Here is a 14375-nt window from a genome sequence, read left to right as displayed (position 1 = left end):
AGTTGGTTGTGCCGGGAATACCTTTCTCTGCAGCACACTGCGCTGGCCAATGCCAGAGGCAGGACAGCAGTCCTGGTAGACCAGTTGGTGTATTCTGACTTTTCTGGTTATGGGATTAAATGGATGTTTGATCTGCTCAGGAATAACCATTCCTGATGGGCTCCTTATGGTGAGAGGAGCCAGGTGGGGACACTGAAGGGACTTAAGAGACTCCAAATAGCTGGAGGGTGAATAGTTGTTTTTGAAGCCTGCTCAAGAATGCCTGTGCTAATTCTCCATTGCTCCCTCCCCAGGACTCCACAGCTGCCATGGAGCAGGGATCCTGCCCCAGTGGTGGACAGAATGCAGGTCAAGGCAATGTCTTGCAAAAAGCTGCCTTTCTGTTGCACAGCTACGGGCAACACTGGTGCAGGGTGAAAGTGATGGAGGAGGAGGGTGGAGACACAGGCCCGACAGCTCACCTGCATTTGGAGCGCGAGGCTGCGGTTTCGCTCCATCTCAGGTGCCAGCCCCTCCGTTGCGAGGAGCAAGGAATGAGGGAGACAAAGGTGAGGAGAGGACCTGAGGGGCTCGTAGGTAGTGAGGGCGGGAGGGGATCGTGAGAAGCCAAAAATCAACGACGAGTGAGAACTTGACTCAGAAAATCCTCCAGGCCCAATGTTGGGGCTCACTCCATACCCCCACCTTTCTGTCCTGTGCACTGGGAATCAATTGTCCACTGCAATTGGGCCCAACCTCCCAGAGCCGTCTTAGGACCTGAAAGAGAGGCGAACCCCCAGCCTCTCCCCTTCCCTGTGGTGGGCCCAGCCAGGCAGCTCACGTGTCCTGTGAGCCACCTCGCAGCGGGTGCTGCTTGGGCATTAGCCATTGCCTGATGGCTGCTCACCGACCCCCCGGGGGACTCCAGAGCTTCTGGCAGCACTGCCCTGAGTGCTGTCCTGTCACCCAGCATGCACTGCAGCTTCCTGCCCTCTGCTCTCGAATTCGACGTGTCTGCAGGGGAAGAGGTGCGATGGGTCCCTCTCTCTGCAGGGGGCTTCCTGCCTTCCCGCAAAACTGACAGCTGCTCAGCCTCCCATTGCTGCTGTAACCGAACAGCCTTGGACAGTCTTTTATGGAGCACCTGCTCCACAAGCCAGACTCATGCTGTGCAACTGCCATGGGGTCTTGTGTCACCTTTCCAAGCAATCGCCCTCTGAGTTGCCACCTGGGTGATCATTAACCCTGAGATTCAGCTGGAGAGCAGACAAGAGAGGCAACTGGTATGCTTGTAAGACGCGCACTGGATCTTTTTAGAGAGACAAGGCAAGAACGCCACATTTACTGAGAATACAGCACCATTATGTTATATGCATATAATATGCATAGTTTACTCTGAGTAATACACACACACACACACACACACACACACACACACACACACATTTTGTGGTTGCTTATAGTTTCAAAGGTTGCTCACTCTAATCCATTGGCCAGATGAAGATCCAGAGAAGTGATTGTTCCTCTTTATTCGGCTTTGGTGAGGCTGCATCTGGAGTACTGTGTCCAGTTCTGGGCCCCCAATTATAGGAAGGATGTGGATACACTGGACAGGGTCCAGCGGAGGGTGACCAAAATAATTAGGGGGCTGGAGTGTATGACCTATGAAGGAAGGTTGAGGGAATTGGGACTGTTTAGTCTGCAGAAGAGAAGACTGAGGGGGGACTTGATAACAGCCTTCAACTTACTGAAGGGAGGTTGCAAAGAGGCTGGAGAGAAGCTGTTCACAGTGGTCATGGATGGCAGAACACGGAACAATGGTCTCAAGTTGCAGCTGGGAAGGTCCAGGTTGAACATTAGGAAAAACTTTTTCACTAGGAGGGTGGTGAAGCATTGGAATGGTCTACCCAGGGGGGTAGTGGAGTCTCCATCCCTGGAGGTGTTTAAGTCTCACCTCGACAAAGCCCTGGTGGGGCTGATCTGATGGGTTTGGTCCTGCCTAGGGCAGGGGGCTGGACTCGATGGCTGTTTTAGTTCTCTTCCAGCTCAATTGTTCCATGATTCTATGAGTGTGGAGCCAGGTTCTGTTGATCCAGATCAATGCTCCGATGTTTACAAGGGGAGAAGAGGAACCCAGCTCTGTAGTGGGGCACACATCTTTGACAGCTTTTAGACCGTAGTTCTGGTTCTGTCCCACTGCCCCAGGCTGTGAGTCACCAGTCAAAGGCAGATGGCTTTGATGCTTTCCACTGCCCCAGTCTCTATGTGACTCATCACCTACAGATGGGACTTCATCTTCCTGTCTGGGTGGGTCACCGCTGTACAGTCCAGTTCTTATTGTTCTTCGGCCACCAAGTCTTTGTTGTCCAGACAAGCTGGCTCCAGAGGGTCTCTTAAGCATCTGCATTCACACTTCCAGGTGTCTCTCACACACCCGCTCGCACACAGCACAAGGTTTACAGGCTAATACAAAGTGAAAATGGAGTTTTAAATACAATATGGAATCCAGTGCAAAGTGCCTATGAATATAAAATAACCAATAAAAAGGGTAATACAAAGGTACAAAGTAGTACAAAACAACAAATCTAAAGCCTAATGCAAAAATCTGTGGTCTATTAAAACGCAGAGATACACAGTCATACAAAGTTTCCACTAAAAGATACATTACTATCCAGGGTTACTTCAAAATTCAGCCTGATCCTCCCACCTGAAGCCTCCCTTATGGCACATGGGACCTATTAACCTTGAAGAGACAGGAGCCCCTTCTTTGATTTTTCTCCCTAAATCTGTTGGCATCCAGGTATCTCAGGGGGTGGGCAAAGTCATTGTCCCTGTTGCTGGAAAAAAGCCCTCAACACAGGTCTTGTGCACATTTCTGATAATCCTCCCATTGATGTGAATGGGAACAAAGCCGCACCAAGTGTTTTTGAAAAGCTACATGTATAACAGGAACAGGTCTCATTTTGCTTGCCCAGCTGCAACTCCACAACACTCAGTGATGTAAAGGTGCAAGATCAGAGTGAGATGCAACAGCCTGTTTCTTACGGTGGCGGCTGACATGCCAGGGACCAGACTCGGGACCTCATGTTCTTTAAGCAGGTGCAGCAAAAAAACAATTAAAAAATTTTAATAATTTTGAGGGCTTGTATCTATGGATTTTTTTTTCTATATTGCTTTAAATGTCCCAGTGGCAGGGAGTTATGGGGGATGAGTCCATGAGAGAGATCATAGATGCTTAGAGTAAAATATTAAGGTTTCTAACCACTAAAACGTAAAGGTCACGTCTTCACCACCAAGTTCTTTTGAAAAAAGGGGCTCTTCCGAAAGATCCCGCAGAGGATCTACACACAAAACACGCTCTTTCAATCCGAAATAAAAAAAAACACGGTGCTTCTTCCAGAAGGCGTCTCTGCTCCCAGCTCAGGAAGAGCGTCGTGTCCCGAAAGATTCTTTTGGAAAAAAGCATGTGTTCATGTTCGCGGGCCCTTTTCTCAAAAGAGCAGTTCTCATGCCGCTGGATTTTTCAGTCCCTGGCCTGTTATTTCAAGAGTGGGGGCTGTGTGGACAGTCTCTTTCAAAAGAGCAGATTGCTCTTTCAATCCACTTTTTTGCGTGTAGACGCAATCTTCCAGAAGATCATCTTTCAGAAGATCTCTGTAGTGTAGATGCGACAGATATTGGACAGCACGTCAGAATATACGAAGTAAATATCCTTAACTCAAATTTTAGCAAGTTCTTGAACAGCATTTTTCTTTGCCTTTCTGTGAACTGCAGTTGTTTTTGATGGAAATAATGTTTGTTTCTTCTGGTTTGGATGTGTATGGTGAAACCGTATTCTGACATTTCCTGATAAAAATCTAATCCTTCCAAGTCTACCTATGACCCAGACTCAATTTGTACTACTCAGCCTGACTGGTGACCTGAAAGCAATAACAGTCCCGTAGCCTCTGTGAATAGGACACAGTGAGGAACATAAAGCACACACACTGACTGTGCATTGTTATGCTGCTAACTTGTGCAAAGAGGTGTATTAACTTGGCATTGCCAACTCTTATGATAGAATTGTGAATTTTACACTGTTTGGTGTTTTACTTACAGTCTCAGCTCTGGGAGTCATGTGATGACATGAGCCTCTCAGTTTTCAATTAAAAAAAAAAGTAACTTGCTCCTTTATTAGCCCACCTGTTTGCAGAGGAAGGCTTGAAGATGGGACCCAAGTAAGCCAGTCTCATGATCTGGGGATCCTGACTTATGTGATTTGAACAGTTGGGATTGGTAATGCAGAAAACATAAACCTTCATGTAGAGGCTGTGGGGCAAATGATTTATTATTAGTATTTGCATTCCCAGTCCTGCGTCGTGCCAGGTGCTCCACAAACACAGAGTGGAGAGAGGGCTGCTGCCTTAAGGGTTTGCAATCTAAGGAGATAATAGATGGGGACAGATAGATAGCGGAGTACGAGGGAACAGTGAGAGGCTATAGGCCAGCCTGGTTGGCCGTGGTCTCTGCGCAAGAATGCTAGTGTTTCACACACTGCACTGGTGACATTGACTCCCTGAGGGGCAGGACAGAGGGGAGTTGGGCTCAGTGATTTTGTCTTGAGGCTGCCTCTGTGTCTGCAGGAACAGGAGTGAAGGGAGGATGGGGCACATGGAGGCTCTTCTCCACTTCTGTCCCCACTTGGGACCAGTTTTCTAGCTCATGGATGCCTGTGGCCCTTCCCTTGTCTCATGCTGTGTCCCTCTCCCTCTGCTCCTTCACAGGTTACCTGACTGTCAGCATCGAGCCGCTCCCGCCTGTGGTGGTGGGGGACGCCGTGACCCTGAAATGTAACTTCAAGACGGATGGCCGGATGCGGGAGATAGTCTGGTACCGGGTAAGTGACCATCCGTTATCACCCCGCCCCGCGCCCTCCTGGGGCAGGACCAGGCCGGGTTGTTCTTCCAGTGCCTGAGGTGAGGCTGGAGCCATGCAGCTGTGGGATGCCAGAGGAAACCGCCAACGTATCACTGCCTCGTCCCACTGAAAAGTGGAGCAGGAGTGTACCAGGGAGGCCTGGGCTGGCTGTGTGGCTTTTAAATGCATGGAAGGAAGAGTTTGGAGATCTTCCTCCAGGCCCTTCTGGCTTTTGCTCCAGTCGTTTTGTGATGCTCCCTTGATGGGCTCTGGCACTGGGTGGTTTGGCTAGAGGGGCCTTGCAAAGAAAGCCAAAGCGGTGGCTGTTTCTCTGCTGGCCACGAGGGAATCTGGAAGATGACTGCTGGGGCCAGCCCTGGGGTATCAAGGTTGTTTGGAGCTGGGGCTCCGGCTAGCCCCACTGGAGAGAGACTTCCTGGCCAGGTATAGATCTGGCTCCCAAAGATCAGGGCGCCTGGATCTGGAGTACTACAGCCAACGGCCAACTGCAGAGCTCTCATGTGGATTGAACTTTCCCTGCATTTGGCTCTGGGAGTTTCCTTCTAGCCATTCCATAGTTCCCAGTGGTCACGTGTGGCCTTATGTTCCACGAGAGGCTTCAGCCGGCCATTCCATGTTGTTTCCATGCGGGGCGGCTGGCAGGCAAAGTACTCCGCTCCCTCTCCCCTTGGGAGCTGGAAGTGCTTACCATCGTGCCATGTCCTGGCCAGGTACAATGCTGAGGGTGGAGGGCAGAGGCAGCTCAGTACCGTACCCAGCTGACAGATCCCCATCCAACCCACCAGAGGCTCTGCCCCTCCTGGGGCATGGAGCCACCTCTGTCCAACTTTGCCCATGGAAGCTGCCGGTCCTTCTGCCCAGGGAACATGAGCCTGGTCTCTTGCTGGGCCAGTGTCCTCTGCATAAGGAGGCGGCAGTCTCTCCTCGGGGAGAGGCCAGCTGAGCTGGAGCTGGGTGGAAGCATGGGTGAAGGCTGGAGGAGACCTGAATGGGAGCCAAAGCAAATCCAGTGCCTATAAATCTATCAGGTGACCACCGGCCAGACGGGGTCATTTGGGGTCTTGAGGAATTCACTCGTCTCGCTCTGCTCACGTTGGGACGGAACTCAAACTCGTTTTGTAACAGCGTTTCCCTGCAAACGGCTGGGGAGCAGTGGCAGGTGTCTCTGGCTGGGATATGAAAAGACCGGCTTGGACCAGCATGCATCGCTGCGTGCGGGGTCGGGGGCACCAGCGCGTGTCACATAGACGCATCTGGCACCTGCTGTTGGGGACCTCACTTGCACAGTGGGCGGCAAGCTGCACTTCAGACCTGACGGACAAGTCAGGTGCTCGTGGAAGCGAGGGACTTAGTGCAAAGCAGGGTTTGCGCGGGGTGGTGCTGGGCCATTCTCCTTTCACACAGCCCTGCCAGTCCACCCCAACTCTGACCTGCCTCCCCTCTTACACTACCCTGGAGTTCACCACTCCGCCAACACACCTTGGTCCCCAGTCTCCGCCCCGCGTTGTACAGGCAGCAGCTTCCCTTGCTGTGTGGGCGACTCATGTAGCTCAGCCCTGTGCAGGGCTGTGTGTTAATGGGGAAGGGACCTGGGAGCAGCATTCCCTGTCAGGTGAGCGCTTTAGCAGCAGGCCAGGCGAGATTCAGGTGCCGCCCAGCCGATTGGCCAAGCGCCCGCAGCTGGCATTGTGTGTTTCTATGGGTGGTGCATGTCAGCATATGCCTTGCTGCGCAACACAATTTATTCCACTCATGGGAGGAACACGGCCTGGAAGTCCTTCAAACAGCCCCCCACCCTCCCATCATGCCAGGTGATGTCCATGGTGGTGCTTCTGTAGTGACACTGCTCAGCCCAGATCTATGCAGCTGAAAGGTGAGCACACCACACCACCCTGGTGCCACCTAGCTCGCAGACACCTAACAAACGAACCCATCTAGGCTCATCCATGAGCTTCGGTGGAGTTCCACCAGCCTTGAATTTAGCCCAGAGTCTTTCCATCCTCAGAAGCTTTTCCCTAACTTACATCCCCTCCACGCCTGGCTGCTAGCTTCAAAGAGCTCAGCATGGCTGCATGCAAAGAAATCTGTCTGTCGCGGCTCCTCAGAGGTGCAGAGCAGATGGGGAACAGGACTGCTGCTCTGTGTTTTGCATTCCGGCTGGGAGGATCCCGCTAACTTGAGAGTGAAACGCTGGACACTTGGGCCTTATTCCTTCAAGGTCTGGGAGTCTACTCCCTTTTCTAGTACAGTCAGAGGGACACACACCCCAGTGGAGCCAGTAATCACCAATCGGTGTGTGCGCGAGAGAGAAATCCCCCGGTTAGACACGTGGATGGGCATGTGCAGACGATCCATGCATGTGTGAGAGCATGATGGGTGTGTGTGCACTCTGTGTCTGCGTGTGCATAAGGATGTCGTCTGTGTGTGGGGCATGCAGGATCTGGGAGCGCATGCGCATGAGAACTGGTAATGACTGTTGAGTGATCTCTGGATATGTAGGAGATCTGGGGGTGGGTGTGAGAGAGAGAGAGAGAGAGAGAGAGAGCAAGCAAGCAAGCAAGATCTGTCTCAGATAAGGACCACTGCTTATTAGCAGACTGTCTGAGCTCATTTAGCTCCAGGTCACTTGGACAGCAGAAAAGCCAAAAGGTCTGTTTATATTGCCGAAATGTATTAAACCTCTTCAGAGGATCCTGGGAATTTATCTCTACCTGGCAATTTTGTCTGTCTTTTTCCATAGCTCACAAATTGTTCTCAGTGTTTTAGTGGCTGCTGCCCTGGGGTCACAGCAAGTCAGACACCTCTAAAATGCAGGGAGAGCTCAATGGCAGGATTAACCCCTCGCGTCCTAGCATCCCCCACTCCTTCGTGCTCCAGGCCCACGTGGCTGTATGTGGGCGCATCTAACAGAGGCCCTGGGGCTGGCACGGGGCAGTGACCAAGGAAGGTCTTAGGCTTTTGTTCTCTGGGTTAGACAGCAGAGTGTAATGCACAGAACTGGAGTTCTAGGAGCAGCTTTTCAGGGCGTATGTGAGGGGTTTGGGACCCAGGAACTGAGACAGCAGGAGGGTCTTTTACCAGCCACCAAGCTAAGAGGAAATGGAGAGCGGATGCAGCTCTGCTAGAAGCAGCCAAATAGCAAGTTGTGGCTTTTGCGCTTTCACGTTGGGGTCTGTTGACACGAAGCTGGAGCAGGAGCTTTCAGCGTCCACCCCAAAGCACCTCGCGGGGAAAGTGTGAAACCTCCGTGGACACATCTGGGCTCTGCCCTTGAGACTCAGTCCCTACAGACGTGACCACTAACACCCACCCCCAATGCGCTTTGCTGCGAGCACCAGGTCGTCTGCCCCAGCAGAAGGAGATGGAGAGGTTCAGCCCCCTGCACTCAGGGCAGTCTGAGTATCATCTAGACCATCCCTGAAAGGCCTTTGTCTCACCTGCTCTTAAAAATCTCCAGTGTTGGGGATTCCACAGCCTCCCTGGGCAATTTATTCCAGTTGTAGTACCCAGGGGTACTGGGACCTCATTCTAGGGTGAGTGAAGTCTCTGCTGTACAGCCTTGGCTGAGAGCCAGCTGGGCTTTAGCTCACTTGGTAGAGTGCAGGGCTTTAGTCCCTATGCTCGCAGGTTCTATTCCTGGTGCCGGCAACCCGGGTCTGTTGGTCTTACACAGTGTTTAACCACCCTGACAGGAAGCTTTTCCTAATGTCCAACCGAAACCTCCCTTGCTGCAATTTAAGCCCATTGCTTCTTGTCCTATCATCCGAGGTTAAGGAAAACAATTTTTCTCTCTCCTCCTTGTAACAATCTTTTATGTATTGGTCTTTAGAAAAAAGTTATCATGTCCCATCCTGTTTTCCAAACTAAATGACCTCAACTTTTTTCACTCTTCCCTCCTAGGTCATGTTTTCTAGGCCTGTAGTCATTTCTGTGGCTCTTCTCTGGACTTTCTCCAGTTTGTACCCATTTTTCCGGAACTGGGCACAATACTCCAGCCAACGCCTAATCAGTGTAGAGTAGAGCAGGAAGAATTTCTTCTTGTCTTGCTTACGCTCTGGTTGCTGCATCCCAGAGCGAGGTTTGCCTTCTGTGCAGCAGCCTTGCACCTGGAAAGGCCCATGCATTGATTCATACCTTCTGCTTCTCAGAGACTTTCCTTCCCGTGGTCCTGGCCCTTCTTCACACGGACTTGTGTCTATCTAGTACCATGTAATCTGCTGTCCTCAGGACATGGGCGAGGACCAGACAGAATCAGTGACTGGGATTTGACTGCTTTGAAGGCAGTCCCTGAGCATCAAAGCCACAGCTTAGATTGCTGCGAGGCTCGAGAACACAAAGATTATTGTCTTCATATTCTGTCAGTGCCAGCCCATCTCAGGTAGCTAAATTTAGCCCTGTAAGTGTGATTTCCAGACTTCTCCATCTGACATAAGCCCTACTGTGTTTAACTGACAAGAGCAGTGTTTTTTACTCGCCATGGAAAGATTAAAGGTGAACACATGCTCTGCTGAAAGGAAGATGCAATGACAGGCTCATTCGGAAGCTAAATCAAAGCTGGGGATTTTTCTCCTTCCTGGCTTCTCCCCAGTTTATTCCACCCTGGCCAGTGCAATGTTCCTGCTGTGGCCAGTGATATGGTGGGCATCTTTCCAATAGTTGCAAGGAGCTTTGGATCATGTCCTTGGAGAACAGGTGTGAGCCAAGGGGATCAGGTTTCTTATGAAGTCAGTGCCACTAAAAGATTTGTAGATGAGCAAGCCTGGAAAGCCAGATGGCTGATTTATCTGCCGCACAAACAGAAGCAATGCCCTCTTCCTCTTCCCTTGCCAAAGTACTTGGAGTCCAACCTGCAGAGACCACTTCAGAAAAGGTGGAGATGGTTTCTCAGGCTGCATGGTCAGGATTCCCTTTCAGTTTTTCCATCTGTGGGCAGAATAAATTTTGTCACGCGTGCCAAGACATGCACCACCAATAGACACACAAGCTGCCTACGGTGGGCAGCTGTAGGTGCTCTGCTCATCAGCGGGGCAGCGCCTGAATCTCTCCTGGGCAGCTGCCCAGACGTTCTGCTTACAGGGAACATGGTGCATGGTCCACTCAGCCATGAGGCTCTTTGCTGACACTTCTAGCTAGGAAGCCAAATAGGACTCATGGTGAGTGGGATCCTCGTTTGTTCCTTGGAGCAGATGAGGCAATGCTAAGTTCCACCAACCCAACTGGCAGGAGAATAAGAGGTCCTCAGATCATTCTGGGGTCTCTGGCAGGGCTTTCCAGGTGCCCAAGTTTGCCCTGGAGGATAACCCACTTGAATGCAGCAGCACAAATCTGCCACCAAACTGTCACCCACCAGCACCCCAGAGAGGCATTGATTTCTGAAGGGTTTCTTGTCGCCCTGCAATCCCCGGAGTCTGGATTCAGAGCAGAAGCACGGAGGTGAGCTGCTGCCTGTCTGACCATGGTTGTTGTGCCATGATCCATTTGAGGGCTAGGACAGGATGGCCGAAAGAAGGAAAATTACTGGAAACAGTTAAGAATTGTATGGCGCCATCTGGCTTGTTCATCCCAGAGGGTGTTACTGGGAGTGCAAGGGGTCTTTGGGGCCACGCCTAGGAGAGCTCAGTTGAAAGGAGAAAGATGGACCTCGTGTCTCACACACAGGATTGGAAATCAGAGTATTCTATGTGCAGCCTCTTAGCACCCTGGGTCTGATCAGGGCGGCCCTCAGGGATCAGGGGTCTCTGTTGCAACTGCCTGCCCACATGCAGAAATCCTCAGAAGTCCAGTCCTGGCTATTCCCCTGATGAGTCAGACAGCTGTGACGAGAGTGGAGCCTTCCCCATCACCACCCGCCTCATCCCGCTGGGGTGAGCTAAGGTTGCGGCTGAATGGGTTCCCATAGTGCAGGGAGTCTTTGCATTGCTGTATATTTAAGGGAGATGATGGAAGGATTTTTTCCCCTCATGTTACTGTTTCTCTTAAATTCCTTTAGAAGTTTAAGACTGAAATCTGGTCTGATTTTTTTTTTCTGCTCTGTTGCTCACGCCTGCAGGTTTGGTATCGCGGGATCTCGCCAGAGCAGTGAGTTGCAGTCTCTCATTTGCTATGGAGCTTTGCTCATGCACCGTGATGTTTGTTATTGTCTCCATTGCCTGAAGTTTGTGCTGTGTTCCCTGGTTCGTTATTGTAGGGTCTCAGCTTCAGTTTGTCATTATAGGGCTGCCCAAGAATGCACCACTTGTTAATTATTGCATGGGGGTGTTCATGGGGCCTATAAGGCATATTCTGTTTTGTCATTGTACAGTTGTATATAAGGACCAGGCGGAGCCCTATGCTCTATTATTGTCAGACAGCTCTGGGCTGCATCTCTTGGCGTGAAATTGGAGGGTCTTTCTCAGGTGCTAAGCCAGTCTCTCTTTTTTGTTTTGTATTGTTTCTGTTGCACTGTCGCTGCAGTCCCTCTGTTGTATTGTAGGATTGCTCCTGAGACCTTGGCCCTTGGAGTGATTGTTCTGAAAGGAGCACTAGCTTTTAAATCAGTTTCTCCCACCCTCTGCATCTCGAGTTTCCTCCTTCCAGACTGAAATGCTTCGAGTGAGGCCCAGGTGCTAGGCACCAGCATCTATTGTGTGTCCCAAGTGCTGTGTGCCAGCATGCTGCCCCAAGCCCCCTGCGTGTGTCACCCTGCCTCCAACTCAGCTCACACACCTCTTATTTCTGATTCCATATTCCTTCCGCAACAGATCCGGGCCATCCACCTTCTCCATTGTCCTCGGGATTTTGTACAGCTGAGCCATGTCCCATCTTAATCTCCTCTTTTTAATGAATACAAACTTAATTATCCTCTCTTCTCTTCTCATAATGCTAACTCGTGAGACTCTTTATCATCCCAATTACCCTCTTCTGCACCTCTTCTGATTCATTATCCTCTCTGTTGTGCGGTTCCCAGATACCCCAGCTGCAGGCTGCCCAGCCTTTGGTACCAGGCCATAATGAGCTCTTCTGATCTCAGCTCTATTGTTGGCACATCCCTGTCTTCTCTTTGGGTTCAGAAAATTAGACGGACTTTGCAAACAGAGTTGCAAGCGGGGGCTCCAGCTTCAAAAAGCAGACAGGAATGTAATGGTCCCTCCCAGCCTCGCTGCTGTCTGTCCATTCTCTGACGTTGCACCCTGCAGGGACATGCAAATGCTGCTTCATCCGGGCCCCAGCCCTGCAAGTATTTACGTGTAAGTCAAGTTACTCATCAGGACAGTGTCTGTGGGGTTGGGCCCTTGGACAGGAAGCGAAGAACAGGTTAGCTAACACTGCAGGAGGCGGAGTTGGAATCTTATCTGCAGAGGTGAGCTCAGTGGGAGCTGCAGGGACTCGGCACCTCCCAGGATTAGGCCTCTGGGAGGCAGATTCCAAGGTGGAATCTGGCCTGAACACTGGGGTGATGCTGTTCTTCTGAACTGCTGCCATCCATAGTGACCACAGTAGGCTACGATGCTGACCTGAGAGTTGACTGTATCGGTTTGGATTTAGAGTTGGGGCAGCTCCCCTTCTTAAGCCCTGGGAAACGGGTGAAGGTGAACTGCAATTGCTTGTACCAAAGAGCTGAGGCAGGGTGGTGGGATCTGGGTGTAGTTCCTCTTCTGACCCACTTTCTGAGAAGCTTTGCAGCTGTCGCGTAGTCTTTGAACCCGTCCAAGTCCTGCAGGTAGCACTCGGCAGAGGTTCTGCCACTGAACATGAAAACCACAGTGGGAAGAGTGGCTTCATCAAAGGAAGCTTGGCCAACTAAAAGTTTCCCTGGGTCTGAAAATCCAGCTCTTTAGTTGTGTGTTTGCTGGCAAAGGAGGGGCGGGGGACCGGGCTGGATAAAGGGGCTGGTGATAGCTGATGGACTCTGTGTTCTTCCCTTCAGATTTTTGTTCTAAATGCCTCCTTATTGTTCAAAGCTCCTCTCAGAATGGGCTCTGGACCTTTCAGCTATTCTTTATCCAGGATATAATTCTGTTTGGTGCAAAGATATTTCCTATCATTTCCGTGTTTGTATTCGCTGGCCTTTATGTACGTGTGTGAAACGTTAGAGTGCGGAGGGGGGTTCCGAAAGGCCTTATAAGCCTTAAGAGAGATTCAAATACACAGTGAATGTTCTTCCATCCTAACGTAGCTGCCTTGGCCTTTAGGTGCAACTTTCACCCCAGGCTGAAGGTCACACCAAAGGGGTATCAGCCACTGGAATGCAGCCAGAGGTGGCGAGTTAGATGGGCTTGTGGTGATGCACCACCAGCAGTATTCCTGGCCTGGGCACAGGCTCAGCAAAACTCACTGATGGCCACCCCCAGTATTTCATGGCCCCTCCTGCCACCCCATGAGCTCCCCTCTATGCAGCCCCCTATCCTCCCAAAGCCCCCAGGTGACCTAAGATGCCCTGGAGACCCCTAGATTTGCCTTTTTTTTTGGTGGTGCCCATTCCACATGCCTCAGTGCACATAAAAACTTTATTCCGCACATAGATGGAAACCTCTGCAACCGCACAGAAATGATCAGAGGGAACGTTGTTGATGGGGCTCAGGACTAGGATGTTAGCCAAGTCCAGATGTCTAAGCTTGTCCTGCTCCCCTTATGCCATCACTTCCGCCCATTTGGGCGACATTCTCCCTCTGCAGAGGGGCAGCACAAGGCCCAGGCAGTGCTTCAGGGCTTTACTGGTGTGTCAGCCCAGTTCTGGCCTTCTGCGCAGGGCGTTGAGCCCTCGGCGGGGTCTCTCCTCCCCCCACCCCCACTTCTCCGTTCTCATTTTGTTTCCTTTTTCTGCTCAATCGCAGCCCTGCTCGGTAATATTGGATTAGCCCACTTTCTCCAAAGCTGATTTTCTATTTGCATAATCCTCCCCATTCGGAGAGGCACCCCAGCCTGTGTGATAAGACGCTGTGCTGGGGCAGCCAAGGAAATTACACTCTTCATTTTGAGCTGCTGTTGAGTGCAGGGAGAGAAGTGGAAGGAAATAACCCGGCTGTTAGGTTCATCTCTGAACATCCCCCCTTTATTCCAGGAGTGCGAGGGTGGCCGCTGCCTCCGCTCATCTTGTTGTTATACACACAGGGAGTGAAGAGCATCCCCGACCCTCCCAAACAGCAACGCTCCCTTGCGGTACAAGTCCTCGCTCAGAGAAAAGGCCCATCAGAGGAAGTCCTCTGGTTTGTTACTTGTTCACTCTTTCTCAGGGGATGGCTGAACTGCATACTAAGCCCAGGCCCTGCTTCTGTCCACACACAACTCAGTCTGACATGGGTCAGCAACACGGTTCTCTCTAATTATTTTCCATCCCTGGACAGAATGAATTTTGTTATGTGCACCAAGGCATGTGTAGCTGTGCACCACCTATAGAAACATACGCTGCCCTCTGGGGGGGCTCTGCTAATCAGCTGGGCAGCACCTCAATCAACCCTGGGCAGCTGCCCAAGCGCTCAGCTGATAAGGAACTCAAGCTC

The 14375-nt window shown here is 51.2% G+C and overlaps 1 protein-coding gene across 2 annotated transcripts in view; it reads left to right on the top strand.

Annotated features, from left to right (window-relative positions):
- IGSF21 (immunoglobin superfamily member 21) overlaps nucleotides 1–14375 on the top strand; it is a 283680-nt gene that overhangs the window by 118133 nt on the left and 151172 nt on the right. For both annotated transcript variants that reach the window (XM_074975635.1, XM_074975633.1), the window contains exon 2: nucleotides 4743–4855. In XM_074975635.1, coding sequence (XP_074831736.1) covers nucleotides 4743–4855 — 113 coding nt within the window. The remainder of the gene's footprint in view (nucleotides 1–4742; nucleotides 4856–14375) is intronic.

The sequence above is a fragment of the Carettochelys insculpta genome, chromosome 23 (assembly GCF_033958435.1).
Source record: "Carettochelys insculpta isolate YL-2023 chromosome 23, ASM3395843v1, whole genome shotgun sequence".
Lineage (NCBI taxonomy): Eukaryota > Metazoa > Chordata > Testudines > Carettochelyidae > Carettochelys > Carettochelys insculpta.
The sequence above is the reverse complement of the archived record's forward strand: the minus strand, read 5'-3'. Positions and strand labels throughout refer to the sequence as shown.